This window comes from Cryptomeria japonica, chromosome 5 (genome assembly GCF_030272615.1).
Source record: "Cryptomeria japonica chromosome 5, Sugi_1.0, whole genome shotgun sequence".
NCBI lineage: Eukaryota > Viridiplantae > Streptophyta > Pinopsida > Cupressales > Cupressaceae > Cryptomeria > Cryptomeria japonica.
Window position 1 is genome coordinate 319,639,433 of NC_081409.1, and position 16,685 is coordinate 319,656,117.

The window sequence follows — 16,685 nt, forward strand, 5'->3', positions numbered from 1 at the left end:
ATGCTTGAATTCAAGAGCTGAGATTTAGGGTTGAATCTCCTTTTTTCTCACTATCGCTGACTAGTAAGAATTCATTGCTCTATCAGTTCAATCCATTACCATGGCATCCGCTTGTAGAGTTAGCACTAGCACGAACCCATCTACAGTATCTAATAGTGATGAATCGTTTCTCAGATACGAACCTCCCGCTACGAAACTTGCCTTCCAAAGTGATAAGAGGTATCACGTATTTCTGAGTTTTAGGGGACCAGATGTGAGGAAGACTCTGGTCGATCATCTTTTTGAAGCTCTCTCCGCAGCAGGACTGAACGTCTATAAAGATGATGAAAATTTGGAAAAGGGGGAAGAGATCTGGCCCAGCTTGGAAAGAGCAATTGAGAGAAGTGCGATATGCATTCCCATATTTTCCAAGGGATATGCAGACTCAGCATGGTGTCTGAAGGAGGCCTCTGCAATGTTGAGGACTTGTGATTTGATCATTCCTCTCTTCTATCATGTGGATCCAACTCATGTTAGATATCCTGAGAAGGATTCCAGTCCCTACAAGCAGTCATTTAGCAAGCATTATAGCCATTCAGATCGATACCCAAGAGGAGAGATTGATGAGTGGAAGCGTGCCCTTCTGCAGATCTCTTCTCGCTCTGGCTGGGCCATTGATAGGACTCAAGGGTAAGTAACGAATCTCACTTTCTGATTACTTTTCTTTATTTTTTGTGAATTATTTCATGGCTGCTTCTGCTCAAATATAGTATTCTTATTAGAATTTTGGAGTATTGATCAAAAAAATTTAATCATCAATCAATTAATATTTTTTTTTTTTTTAAATATATGTTTTTGATCAGGTGAAAACAGGTTTTGAAGGGGCCAAAACCCTTTACATCAGATTAAAAGAAAGATAAAACTTTGAAAGCCCAGCTAGATAGAACAATCGAAAACAAAGACATGGACTACCCCAAAAGACAATAAGGCCAGGAAAACCAGCCTAAATAACCAACTACAAAGGCCCTCATTTGACCTTGTGGGATCAAAGAGTCATATCAAAAAGAGCTTGGACGTCTTTGAATGCTTTCCCTTAACAATAATCCAACCATCTTCAACTTTAATTGCCGCAACATACCAATCTTAAAAAAATATATGTTACAATATAAAAAAGTTAAGGTTATGAATCTAATTTTTTTTTTCTCTCTTTTTTAATTTTAGTTTTTTCTCACTTTTAAAATTGCTTTTAGTTAGATTGTTTGTACTTTAACTTTCAAGATTCAAAACTCTTACCATAATATTTTGGTTCAGTTGTCCTCATAACTAGACCTACACCTTAGTCAATCTTATTATAACAAGAGTTAGAACAACAAATTAAAATTGTGGATGTTTCACAATGTATCAACTAGATTCACCTACACAATATCAACAAAGTGGAGAAATTCAAGTTGATGTACCCAAGTTCTCTTGACATTGTCTTAAATAGAAGAGTCAATGAAAATATGAAGATAGGGTTTTAATTTGTAGAAGCTTCTTTATAATGTCCAATTAGGGTTATAATATAAAAGTATTTCATGGTTGTCATTGAGTAATATGTGACATTAGGAAAATAGAGGTAACAAAATGATATGAATTTATTTCTATAAAATAAGGTATCATTGGTGTGTAATATAATAAAAAATTTAAGTTGAGAAATAATTTGAAATTTATTTATTTTTAGTACTTTCTGTATATAGTTTTTGTGTTGAAACTATTATTTGTGTATCATATGATAATAATTTATTAATTATATTTATCTTAATATATAGGATCATCATTACGCTCATAGATGAATGACATCAACGTACATATTAATCGTAGATGACAATTAGTCAATTTCATACAACAATATAATACATGTTAGAACAAAATCTTTATAGAAGATATAATATGCTTATTATTCTAAACTAAAGTCATGATAATATAAATAATGTAGTAATGATGCCTAATAAAAGATGAGAACCTGTTGAAATCTAAAATATATGTATGAATATCAACCAAGGAGCAAGACCTAAAAGGAGACATAAGATTGAATAGCTGAGAGTGAGAGGGTAGTATAAAGGATGTATATTAATATATACATCCAAACCTTAATCAAGGTATAATAATAATAAAGGAATCAAAACACTAGGAAATTTTGAAGATGACCAATAAGATTAGAATGATATAAAATCCAAAATATAATTAAATTAGTGAAGATATAGTCTTAAGGTCAAACCCTAAGGGTGTAAAATACACAAGTTCACCAAAATACAAAACCTAATGGTTGTAAAGATGGACATGTTCACCAAATTGTAAACCAAAAGAACCTTTCTTATGATTAATCTAGGGCATTCAATTGAAATGCATACAAAACAACATAAAACAACCTTGATTAATTCAATATCTAGCTATGGGCATGGACATTTTAGAAATATTAAATGATATTCTAGGAAAGTACATGTGATGAATAAGAAACTTAGCTCTATAATGAGGCTGAAAGATGACACAAATCTGGAACAAAATTTCACCCCACTTCAGATTGATCTAGATTCTCTTTGTTTATACTATTCCTAAAATTAGGATAGTTTGTTAGCTTTTTTGGGAGTGAAATTGATATGTTTGGTTTCTTTTGAAGGGCCTAGATATATCTTATGGACCTTACAAATAAGCGATCATCAAACAATTGAGACCATTCCCCATTCACTTATCATTTTATCATGAACGAAAGATATAACTAATATGTTTTATAGCTTTTTAATAGTTTACAATTAATTATTTTCATTTCTCAATAAAATAAATCAATCTCAAAATAATCAATCTCTTACCTCGGAAAACTAGTAAGATGATGAGGCAATCCCCTTTCCACCATGTAGTGTGAGAAGATGACTTCTTGAAATCTTGAGGATGATTAATGCTTCTCTTTAGATAGTTAGAAGCCAAATGCCCATACTCATAATAGAAGCGTTGAACTCATTGGATACTCAAATAATTTAATTTTTGCATAGAATATCTACCATATTGTAATATATTTCCACAAAATTTGAGTCTAAGTGGTATGAGAGTTATTTGTGGTTTATTTGGAAATATATAGGTATTTTCTTGCTACTATAGGAACACCAATATGTCTAAATAGTTGGTTTGTGTGTTACAAGCCTTGGATATAAGTCTAGTTTGAACTTGGTTTATATTCTATTTTGGTTTGAGTGGATTTTTTCAATCATATTAGACAAGTTTTGAATGAATTTGAAAGAACCCACATTGAATACATTGGAAAACGACTATTTAAAAAAAAAAATTCTTGATATTAGAGGTGCCAAAAAAATTGGAAGAGGACTCAAGCTACTTAGAGTTCAGAGTAATAATGATTACAAGGGTTTTAAATTCTAAAAATTATTCATGAAAGACATGAGCATATGTAATAATCGTATACAACAATGTTTATTATTTTTTCCATCATTATGTTCATAGATGAAAGACATGAGTGCATGTAATAATTGTAGACAACAATGTTTATTATTCTAAACTAAACTCTATAAATTTATCATAATCTATAGGATCATCATTATGCTCATAATGAAAGACATTGCTCTTTTTTCTTAGGATCATCTATAAAATTATTCATTGAAGGTGATTATGAGGTCATTGCTCTTTTTTCTTACGATGTTCATCCATTTCCACTATTCTAGATCACAGTGATTCTTCATTAGTCAACCATATAAATCATATAATAGTATGAAAGCACAATATTGTGATATTACATCATTTGTTTTTGATAATAAAAGCAGCCAAAAACGAGGGGGCTGACCCATGGGTACAATTAAGAGAACAATGGAAGGACCATTGTCCGCAAACAATCAGCACATAAGCAGCCTTTTACTTCTATCAAAAACAAAAACCATCTTACGAGAGTTTATCAGCAATAAAATACTATTAATCAGAGTATACTTCCGGTGCCACGCAGGGCTATAAGCATTAAAATATAAACATAAGCCGAAAGTAGACCTATCCAGCCTACTACACCGCATAGACAAAAAACTTCTCCACATGTAGAGAATTAATTCTTTTTCCCTCGGCTCTTCTTAGGTAGCAGCTTCTTAGCCCATTCCTTAGTGAGGAACTTGAACAGGCCTTTAAAGTCCTCGTCTTCCTTGCCTTTACCTTTGTCCGTGCTATCCTGACAACAATTAATTCTTACATCATTTGTTGTTGTCATCTACTATCAAATATTTTTTCTCAAGAACATTAGAATCAATAATAAAATCCTCATGCCTTATTTTTTGATTTAGTAAATTGTGAAGGTTTAATACAATAATATTCTCTTTACAAACACACAAAATTACATTTTATTATCTACCATTTGAATATAGATGCTTTGAGGATATAAGAAAAATTATATAGATACACACACTTTTATACTTCTTATATAAATGATCCTAAAATATGTAGATTATTTATTTAGTAATATTGTAATGACAAATAAGAAAACCATATACAACCAATGACATAACAAAATGAACCCTTAAAAAAGAAGGCTATGAAGACTCAAGATTGAGAGTAGTTATAAAGTCTACATTAAAATCCCCTGAACACATTAAAATATATCAATTTTTTAATTACAAAGAATTTATTAAATTTGATATCTAATTATCTAAACTACTAAGGTGGGGAAAAAATAATCTTCATGTTTTACCCCAAAATACACTTTTTTATCTTAATAAAAAACAACTAAAAATGTATTCTATTTTTTTATTTAGGAATAAAATGTCCCTTCTATATCTAAGATTTATATTCTTTCCATCGTCATTCCAAAGCTAAAGGTTTGAGACATGTCAAGATTACAATTACCATTGTACAAAATAAGATTATGAAAATTATTATAGAGAACATCATGAAATGATGTAGGGGATAGAATAGAAGCACTTTTAAATTAGATGAATTCGTGCAATCAAAGAAGAAGCTACAAGTATGTTAAAAAGTCTCTAAATCTAAAGAATGACCATCATTTGAGCCTAAACAAAACCTCCCTAGATTTAAAAAAGAGGATTAGTGGAGTTGTTCACTACAATGACATGCAATAAATCCCCTTGTAGCCTTTGTGCGACTACCAAAAATCCCATTCAACCTACCTTGTATTCAAATCATGACCAGTATTAAGGAAACATGATCAAAATGAATAGATTAAAACATTTTACTTTATTATTTAAAAAAAATCTATATGAAACATATTTGCATTTATAATTTATCATCAACAAAGAGGCATTTATTTTGTATGTTGCTAATAGGATGTAACATTTCTACTTGTAATGGTGAAATATACAATATACATATGCATGCCAATTGAACCATTTAATTTTGGGTTCGTTTTGAGGGAATTCTTTAAAAGAATTACATATTGTTGGGTGGTACACTTTTTTCATAATTTTGGCTCCTTGATTCTTATCTACTCTCTTCACACATTTTCAAACTTTTTACTTATTCTTACCCTATTTACACCTACTTCCACACACATGTTTCATTATTACCTACTATTTCTAGGATTCATCCCCTACTTCAAATTCACCCATTTTGTGACTTAGGCCATTTCTACAATGCATGATAGTGATCCTACATGGTGACAGTTTGATCCAGATTTTAATTTTAAAGATTTAATATTTGTCAACTATCATCCTTTTCTACTAGTCATTGAGAGATAACTTGTTCATGTTTGTATGACAATTTTTTGTATTGGTATTAAAAGATATTCATTTAAGAACTCAAAGAACAACATTTACTTTAGAATCATTATCTAGGACCTTTGTGTTCTTGATTTTTGTTTGCCAATCTTTAGCACGATCATACACTTAGAATTTTTACGGGATTATTTTTAAGATAATATACCCCTAGCAATCTAGTAGCACTACCAAGGCATTTTTTAATATCTTTGTCTTTGAACAATTTATACATAACAAAGAGTCCAACAAATTAGAGAGAAGTGTGAAATTAGTAAAATCAAATATCTAGGCTACAAAAACAAGTTAGCATGACATAGAATTGGTCTACATGAACATAATCAACCCATAATGAGCTATATAGGTCTACATAGAAACTCAAATAATGAACACATCCAAATTGTCTATTTTCTTAAATACAAAGACACCATGATTCATGACACATTGGATTATATTAACTTAATCTAAGATGATTTATGTTGATTCGAATGTATTTTAGTTGATTAGCCTACATAAATCTTAAGGAAATGGTTATTTTCATTTACATTACTATACTAAATTTATAAGTCATCTACTTATTAGTTCTTAAATGTTTTATGTTACCTTATACGTTCTTTTTCTTTAAGTGAAATAATATTTTACCCGACAATATAAATTTATATGTTTACTGATATTTCATTTCATATATCATATCTCAGCTTTAAATGCAATTTAAATTTACAACTCATTTAAAAGATTGTGACATAATGGAACTCTTGTTTTCAAAAAATTATCTTTGACTTAAATTTATTTATGTCGATATATATATATATATATATATATATATATATATATATATATATATATATATATATATATATATATATATATATATATATATATATATATATATATATATATGCATTTGGACATAAATGTACATCAAATCAAAAAATGCCTTCAAAACAATTTTATTTGTATTGAAGAAGATTTGAACTCAGCACCATCTAGATGTCTAAAGTGAACTCTAACTTACAATGTTTATTTAACTTTACACATTTTTTTTGTTCAAAGATGAATATTTATGAAAAGTATGTTATTGAGCCCCATACTTCCCAATCTTTATTCCTTCCATTTTTCTTTTAAAAACGTCTTAAATTATCAATCCTTTTATTTGTTTGTATATCTAAACTTCTTCATTTGTAAAAGGGTTTTTTATAGATACATTTTTTAATCTAAGATGGTATAGAAGAAATTATTATAAAAATAATAGAGTTTATTTTAAAAAATTAATAGTTTAAGTATGAATTAATTTATATCAATTATAGTTTGGATAATATATATATATAAGTGGATGAGACCACTAAAATTATATTAATTATATATATTTTTTACATGGTGTCTGGTTCAATGAGCATTGAGGGGAAAGAACCAGTAAGAAAACCCCTCAGTATTGCTCAGAAACATAAGCCTACCTACCCATTACAATAACTCATATGTAGCCCAATATACCTTGATTACATTCTCAATTACATTAGATATAAAGGAAGCTTTACAGAAAGCTTGTACTAATAATCCCGTGGAGAGGATATCATCCCAAAAATGTAGCCAAGCTCAGTGATAGCCCCAAACATCAATCCACTTATGCACCACATGAGTCCAGGGACCTGCAGAGAACAAAAAACACAACGAAGAGGGAACCAAGGAGAAGTAAACCTGACAACATGAAAATGGTTAGCATACATAGACCTATCCATATAAGAAGTAGAGGAAGATGGAGACAACCTTCAGGAAACAGGGTGAAACCAATCCATATAATGATCCATAGGAATAGCCAAACCAGTAACAACATGACAAGGAGCCATTTACCCCACCCAAAACACTACATTTTCCAATTTCTTAGAAGAATCCACCACCCACCAATTTTGCCCAAGAAATTCCACATCCTGCTAAGCATTACATAATCCAAAAAAACAAATAGACGAATATGTGCCATATCTGAACACCCATCCAAGATATATAACAGAGAGGGGATTATCACTATATGATTATCAGGCCATCATAAGAAAAAACACCCAGCCAGAGAACACCTCCGAATAATGGAAATTATGCTTCACTTATAGCAGACCCAATCAGTGAAGCAAATGACTCACCAACATTATACCCACAAAGCATAATGATTCATTCAATGGGCCAATGCGCAGAACGTGAAACCCAAAACCCATGACACAATCACCCACCACTGCCCGCAAGAAAACATGATTGGCATAAAAGGCAGAGCACCGTAACAAGCTTAAGTACTCAAGCACAACCACAACAACTAATGAATAGCATAGAAAGCAATACAAACCAGTCCCAAAAAAACCGAAAAGAAACAAGGCAACCAACTGTCATGATGGAGCTAATAATTGCCAAATCTGCCAATCGTACATGGAGCATTGCCTCATTCTCCAATCGGGAACAAAAAGAAACCAAACCCAAGCAATCCCAACCACCCAAAATGCCAATCTATATAACACAGACTGAAAGAAGAGATAAAACCAAAGGGCAATCACCAAAACCAGAAGAAGAGTGACATATCCCTTAACCAGAGAAACCACCCCTATCCCTGGAAATATAAACGACTCATGAGAAAGAGCCCAGCACCTAAAAACTATCATACCAATGTCGGTTGGCCCCATAAATTACCACCCTCCACCCTTAAAAACGGCTCAACTACCAGGAATGACTATAACTAAGGTGTTGTCATAAGGCAAGGCAACACCCCCCTTATAGACATTCAAAGAAGTAAACTCCCCATAAGGCAAGGAAAATTTCCAAAGCTAACACCAAAAACCTCCCTTCATAATGGGGAGATTCTCCCAATAAATGTCAATAACAACGGTATTATCCCAAAGGCAAACACCCTCATTATAGGCACTTACGAAAGAACAACCACATCAAGAAGGAATATTAAGATAGACTTTTCATGCATGAGATAGGAAAGTTCGAGGGTGCAAGTTCTATGTGGTCTGCACCATCACTAAAAACCTTATTTGAAAGAAAATCTGCAAACACATTAATTTCTCTAAACCACTGTGAAATCGAGAAAGTGGAGAAGCCATTAAGTTGGAGAAGAATGTGCTCTAGAAGGTACTGCAAATGCCAAGAGACACATTTTTTGGCAGCAACCGCCTATCAGACAAGCATTGAATCACCTTCGATAACAATATCCTTGATATTTAGAGAATGAGCCAGATCAAGACCAAAGGATAGAGCTTGAAATTCAACCATGTTGTTAGTGCCATAACCAATATATTTACCAACTGCCTTGACAATTTTTGAAGAGTGGTCAAAGATAATTACCCCAATCCTAGACTTCCCCGGATTACCCTTAGAGGCCCCATCAAACTGAAGTTTGAAAGAAGGAAAAGGGGGAGAACTCCACTTAGCCATCTTTCGCTTCAGATGCAAAGAAAAAGCATTCAATATAGCCCCATGAGAAGGCAATAAATGCAGAGAGGGCCACCTCCAAGTAACCCAGTTATCCCAATGGGAAAAGGTTGTGAGATGCCCTAAATTTTTGTGAATGAAAGAAAGCACTACTTCACTAATGGAGGCTTGGATTTTACCTATGATGTCTGTCAAAGACTTAGACTTATGATTAAAAATTCTTGAATTCCTTTCAAGCCAAAGATTCCAAATCACCAGAGATGGAACAACTATCCACAGAGATGAGTAGAATGAAGCAGGAAACAACAAGGGCCAGGATTGAAATTGTGAAAGTAGAGTTGAGCAGAGAGCAAAAGACCACCCTAACATACCAAACAACCAATACCAACACTCAGAGGAAAAGGGAAAAAGCAGGAAGAGGTGATCCACCGATTCCATGCAATAACCACAAAAAACACAAGGAAACACTGTCGTAATCCCAAGCCTATCCAGACGCATTCCAGTGAGGATTCTATCTTGGACTGCCAACCAGGCAAAAGCCCCTGCTTTTGGAAGACAAGCAGAGTGCCAGAATAGCTTAGTAGGCCAGCAGACAGATATAGGGTTCTGGATCAGAGAATTGTACCCCTCTTTTACTGAATAGGAGCCTGACACATTTTTAATCCAAACCAAAGAATCCTCTTTATATTGAAAAACTACAGGTCTCTTACGAAGTTCTTCAATAAAAGCTAAAATGATATTAATGTTAATAGCCAGGGGAGGGATATCCTTCCATTTGACCCTAAGGTGTCAATGGTGAAATAGTCTGCAACAAAAGGCCCCCAAAGAGTCGAAAGGATATCCGGCAAAGGGGACCAATCACAGATAGTTGAGAGAGAAGGATGCCCATTCAAAAATTCATCCCAAAAATGGGCCTTTCTCCCATTGTGAACAACCTAGGATAAATGAGGCAAAATCACCTCTCTACAAGAAATCAGAAAATTCCAGAATGCAGAGCCCTTCGGAAGGGAAGTTGTAGTAAAAATCCTTTCTCTGGGTGTTCCCCTTAAATATTTAGCAAGCACAACGGAGGCCCATTTACAACAAGGGGTAGTGTATAATTTCCAAATCAATTTAGCCCCCAATGCCTTATTTTGAATAGTCAAATCACGAATACTCTCCCCCCCAACTCCTTGGGACGACAAACTTTATCCCAAGATAGAAGAGGAATCTTATTCTTTCCTCCTAAATTATCATTCCAAAGGAAGGACCTGAGGGATACCTTTAACCTCTTAACAACTTGAGAGGGAGCCTGTAAGATAGACATGAGATATGTAGGTATAGCACTCAAGATTGATTTGATTAGAAGAATCTTGCCTGCCATTGTTAACCACTTGTGATTCCAGGAGGAAATTCTGGAGGAGATAGAATGGACAATTTTATCCCAAAAAGAGTTCTTATCGGCCCCCAAAAAGAAAGGAATGCCTAAATGCATACAGGGGAAAGACCCAACTTGAAAATTCCAAAAGCGGATAAGATTGTCCCTAACTATAGTGGGGACATTGACAAAAAAGATTTTGGACTTTTGCTTGTTAACCTTTTGGCCAGAAAAGGCTGTATAGTCAGAGATAATTTTCTCAATAGCTTGTGCTTCTCTCATAGTGGCCTTCCCAAACAAAAGCATATCATCAACAAATAAACAATGAGATTGTGAGGAAGGGATGCCATCCACTCTAATACCTGACCAAAGACCCGAGGCCATAGCATTAGATATAGCCCTACTTAACGCTTCCACCAGAATGATAAATAAAAAAGGGTATAAGGGATCTCCTTGCCTAATACCCTGAGAGGAGGCAAAAAAACCCGAGGGAGACCCATTAATCAGTACTGAGAAGCGGGTGGAGGATATACATAAATAGATCCACTTAACCCAACACCTTGAGAACCCAAACCGGCTCAAGACAGCGAGCAAGGACTGCCAATTGACACGATCATATGCTTTAAGCATGTCTAATTTGAGGATCATTGCTAACACCTTTTGCTGAGAAATATAGTGGAGGATTTCGTGAGCTACAATGGCACCTTCAAGGTTTTCCCGGCCAGGCACAAACCCACCTTGCTCTAACAAAATTATCCGAGGAAGGAGCTTAGATAATCTAACCGAAATTGCCTTAGTAAAGATTTTGTATAGGGTGGTACACAAGGGAATTGGATGAAAGTCCGAAAAAGATGTAGGGTTATCCACCTTCGGGATGATAGCAATAAGAGTTGTATTTATTTCCCTTAGAATCACCCTATTCCTTCTAGACTCCTCCAAGGCTAACAACACATCTTTCCCTATAAAGTCCCAACATTTTTGGAAGAATAATGTCATAAATCCATCCGGTCCCGGCACCTTTTTCGGGTGCATGGAAAAGACTATCTCTTTCAATTTAGCCAACGAAAATGGGGCCATCAACATCTTATTATCTTCTTGAGAGACTAAGGGAGGGATTGAATTTACAAACTCCTCATCAACCACCATTGGCTCTGCTGAGAGAAGAGACTTAAAAAACCTAACAACTTCGGAGGCTATTTCGTCTTCATCTAGCAGAGTATTCCCATTAGAATCAATAATACAAGAGATTCGACTATGAAGTCTCTTGAGCTTAGAGGAGGAATGAAAGAATTTGGTATTTCGATCACCTTGAGAAAGCCAGAGATCCCTTGACTCCTGCCTCCAATAAGATTCTTCCCTAGCTAGAATCTCACTCAACTGAATGTTCAATGTTTTAAGCTCGTCGTACATTGCAGTAGACATTCCTGAAGCAAATTTTTTTTTATTAAGTTGCTCAATTTCCTCCTGAATCCTAGCCTTTTCACCAAAGACATTCTTAAAATGTTGTACGTTCCAATCCTTTATTCTTGTCTTCAAGAAGCCCAACTTTTTAACTAGCTGAAACATCCTAGACCCAGGAAAAAAAGGGGTTGAATTCCACCAAAATTTTAAGGAAGGCAAAAAAGATTGGTCCCTAAACCACATTGGCTCAAACTTGAATGGTAACTTTTTAGGAGCCCTATCCTCAAAAATATCGAACTGAATAGGGAAATGATCAGAGCCGGTAAAGGGAAGAATTGAGGATACAAAATCTTGTCCCGAAATAAACCAATTATCTGAAACCATGAAACAATCCAACCTTTTTGAAATTTGACAAAAGTCCCTTCGCATATTAGTCCATGTAAATGAACCATTAAGAGGCATACAATCAACTAGACTCAAGGACTGAATGAAATTGCAAAAATCTGAAATGGCATGCTTATTAGGGATAATTCCTCCAATCTTTTCATTCAAACTAGTAATTGCGTTGAAATCACCCCCAAAAATCAGAAAAAAATTCTGCAGAGGAGTAGCAAGAGAAACCAAGAAATTCCAAAGCATTCTTTTCTCTAGAATCCCAGAAGGGCCATAAACATTAAATAGCCAAAACTTTAAGTTTGATGATCTACTCTAAACTATTCCAAGCATCCAATTAGATGATGACGCAACTAATGAGAAGTGAACAATAGAATCTCTCCAAATAACTGCCAACCCACCCGACGCCCCTAAAGAGGGAGATGAACAAAAATTCCAAACTTTCCAAGAGGAGAATAACCTATCTGTCGATTGCAGATTAAGCTTAGTTTCTTGTAACAGCACCAAATCACACTTCATTAAGTCTAATTGTGACTTAATCAAGCATCGTTTGTTAGGGGCGTTTAAACCCCTAACATTCCAGGATATTAACCTCATTGATCTTGAGGGGAGGCCTCAACTCCCCTCGAAGCATTCAACGAGACTGGGGAAACCACCCCAACCGAAAAAACCTTATGAAGACTACATTTAGTAGCTAGAGCTCTTGTAAGGGGAGGACTAAAGGGTTTCTTCAATCTTTTCTTCTTCGAAGTTTCTAAGGAAGACAAAATAGTAGATTGGATCCCTACATCAATTTCTAATTTTGTTTTGACATGCTTAGGCTTACGCCCCCTTTTCCCTGGAGTTGACAAGGGTGAGGAAGGGAGAAGAGGAGTTTGAACCAAAGGAAGCCTTGAAGCAGCCACCACGATGGCCTTATCTACCCCATTCTCCTCCTTGTCTGAGACCACAGGAACTAGTGGTGACACAAGTCCTGAAGCCACCAACGCCTTATCCCTATCAAGGAGATCAAAAGGGTTATTGATGGGAAAAGCAACCAAGTCATTCTCCAAAACACCTAAATCCACTGAAATCGAGGAGAGTACCTTGTTAGCTAAAGGGGAATCCAGAAGAGCCTTATTAGTATTAGCTAAATCCTGAACCTGAGCAATGAGAAGGTCATCTGGAACAATGTCCACAGAATTAACATTTTCTAATAAACTCTCAGGTACTTGCGAAGAATGATCTAATAAAGTCCCCCCAATTGAGGCAGTTACAACACCTATATCTTTATGACGCCAAGATCAACCACAGGCTCAAAAGATGGACCCATATTAGAGACATTAGGTTTTTTTAGAGGAAGAACATTTGAACGACCAATCCTCTAGGGAGGAACATAATTATTGAAAGCCACTACAGAATCCATAGTAGAGACGAGTTTGTTCACAAGGGAAGGAGGGTTGATAGCAGGACTAGAAAATTGTATTTTTTCCTAGGTATGAGCTTCCACATTTTCAACAAATGGAGATTTAGTTTCCCCCGAACCAAAACAGATGGATTTCATGTGAAAAAACAGTGGAGAATCCATAACTACAACAGAGCGACCAAAAACCCTCGAATCCTTAACCAAATTTTGCCGCCATAAACCAAAGGGAGACCTAATATTACAAAACTTTGGCAGAGGAGTGTTAGGGAAAGTTAACACACAAATTTTAACAACCAGTACCCCGTCCTCAAGCAATGAACAAGACACCAAGAATTTACCCAACGAATCCCCAATTTTTGTTTATATGTCAGATTCAATAAATTTAGATGGTAGGAGTGGAAGTTTAAACCACATAGGGACCTATTTTGGACCAACTCTAGAAGCTGCCAAAAAGGGTTTCCAACTTTCCACAAAAATCAGGTTTTTTCCAAGCCAAAAAAATGGAGTACTAAGAGCCTTATCCCTAGCAGATGCTAAATCGAACACAACAATAAACGAGCTTACAGAAAGAACATGAAAGAACAAAGTGCCATTCCATTGAGCATGAATTTTATGGTGAAGCTTGGACAAAGAAATAGGATCACCCCAGACCTGAATCACAACCACAAGAACTTGAAGATCCAGGGCTTTCTTCCCAAAAACGGCATCCGAGGCATCAATCAACGGAATTGGAATTGGAGCAGGCTGCGAGGGCAAAACCGAACTCTGTGCATGACCCCCCAAATCCTTAACCAAATTCGTAGAGGCATTCGCCATATGACTCGGAGCCTTATTTTTAGAAACCCTCCAATTTTGTTTGCCCTTTTGCCAAGTTCCCAGATTTCGAGCCCGTTTCTGATGTCACCAGAAAAACCCTCTGAAGTAATTAGAAGAAGGGCCAAACTGAAATGTTTTCTCCTCCGAAGAGCGAGTGGGCGAAGCCAACACATCCACCCAATTGCCCTCCTAAAAAACCCATTGCGGCACACGTCCAGCTCGGGCGCCAAACGAATCCTTTGGAGGAAGTGGATCAGACACCGCCTCATCTCCCCAACACTGAGCCCTCTGCCTGCTAGTCGCATCAATCTCCAAACTTTGCTCACCCCGAAAATTCGCCATCGCCCCCGTATTCAATCCGTCGTTTTTAGTTCATAGTTTGGATATATTATAATAATAATTATATAAAATTTAATTGTGAGGTAGTCAAATTATTAATTTTAAAATTGTTGAAAGAGTGGTGTTCATAATATCTAGAGTTAATTTATTATTATTAAAAACAATGTTTTAATCTAATGATAATTTTAAAATTTATAATATTTCAAAAATTATGTGACTCAAATATAATAAATAACATTTTCCATAAAATAATAATGAAATAATAATCTAATTTAATTTCTATACATTTTTGTACTTTTATTTAAAAAACTCTCAAATATAATTGTTTAATTTTAAAATTTGAAACGATTTATTGCTCAGTGTTAATTATTGCTCTTTCCTATGTATAAAAAGAATGTTTTATTTTTCTGATTTTTTTTTTCTTATATTCTCTGGTAGTGAAGTAGAGGGAGGATACTAAATAGTAATTTCTGCAATTTTGATTTACTCTCTCTGACCTTTGCAGCTTTGAAGCTCGGCTAGTAAAGATGGTTGTGAATGACCTAATTAAGACATTGGACAGGGTGCCATTGGAAGTTGCCAAGCACCCAGTGGGAATGGACAGCTTGAAGAATGTTCTTATTCAAAGTTTAAATCTCAGTACAGTGGATGTGGTGGTTAAAATTGGAATATGGGGTATTGGTGGTATTGGTAAGACTACAGTTGCCAAGGCCCTGTACAATCAAGTTTATGCTGATTTTGAAGCCACTTCCTTTGTATCCAATGTCCGCGTCACTGCAGCAGAGGCCAAAGGCCTTAGAAATATGCAGAAAAAAATCCTCAAAAATTTAACTAAATATGGTGAAAAAGTTGACAGTGTTGATGAGGGCATATCTCTGTTCAGAGATCGTTTGGGAGGAAAGAGCGTGCTGCTTATTTTGGATGATGTAGATACTGTTGAACAATTGAATGCTTTGGTTGGGGATTGGCTGGCCCCTGGCAGCAGAGTTATCATAACTTCTAGAGATAAACACATTCTCAATGTTGCTGGAGTGTCATCCCATTGCATCCATGAGATGAGTGGATTGGAGATAACTGCAGGTCTCCAATTATTTAGTTGGCATGCTTTTCTCAAAGCATCTCCAAGTCCAAGTCACAGAGATCTGTCCAAAAGAATAGTGGAAGCTTGTAAAGGGCACCCTCTTTCACTGGAAGTGATTGGATCCTTCTTGTATGATAAGCAGGATGACACAGATTGTTGGACAGAAGCTCTTGACAGCATTATCAGCAACCCAGAAATTCACAAAAGACTTTACATTAGTTATAATGCTCTTAGTGATGAAGAAAAAGAAATATTCCTGGATATTGCTTGCTTTTTCATTGGAGAAGTCAAAACATGGCCTATCATTTTCTGGAAATCCTTGTACAAGATGGTACACACTGCTGTATCTAATCTTTCCATGAAGTTACTGATAAAGATAAATGATAAAGGTGTATTTCATATGCATCACCATTTGCGAGATATGGGGCGAACAATTGCTGAAAATGAGAAAAAGGGTACCCGACTATGGGAGGCTACTGATTTGAGCACCATACCCAACAACATCAATCTATCTCGCCTTCGAGTCAATGGGGGCAATCCACAAAGGCTTGAAATGCTCTACGGACATGGTCTTCACTATCTTCATTTGCAGAAACTGCCCATTGAAGGCATGACAATAGATACACTAGCCCTGCTTCCTCCAAGTTTGATATGGTTGAGGATGGAAAATTGCTGGCTTGCTACTGGGATTAATAGAGCAGAGGAGAAGCTACATCAATCCAGATTTGTGGGTACCATTGGGTAATTAAAGACTATGCAACTAAAAGGCTGTGA

At 35.3% G+C, this 16,685-nt stretch overlaps 1 protein-coding gene across 1 annotated transcript; it reads left to right on the forward strand.

The window, feature by feature from the left end:
• On the forward strand, positions 1–16,682 carry LOC131062585 (disease resistance protein L6). Its single transcript, XM_057996277.2, has 2 exons — positions 1–669; positions 15,336–16,682. Exons 1-2 carry the CDS (start codon positions 101–103, stop codon positions 16,654–16,656), a joined length of 1,890 nt encoding a protein of 629 aa, XP_057852260.2. The 5' UTR covers positions 1–100; the 3' UTR covers positions 16,657–16,682.
• Positions 16,683–16,685: the final 3 nt, after the last annotated feature.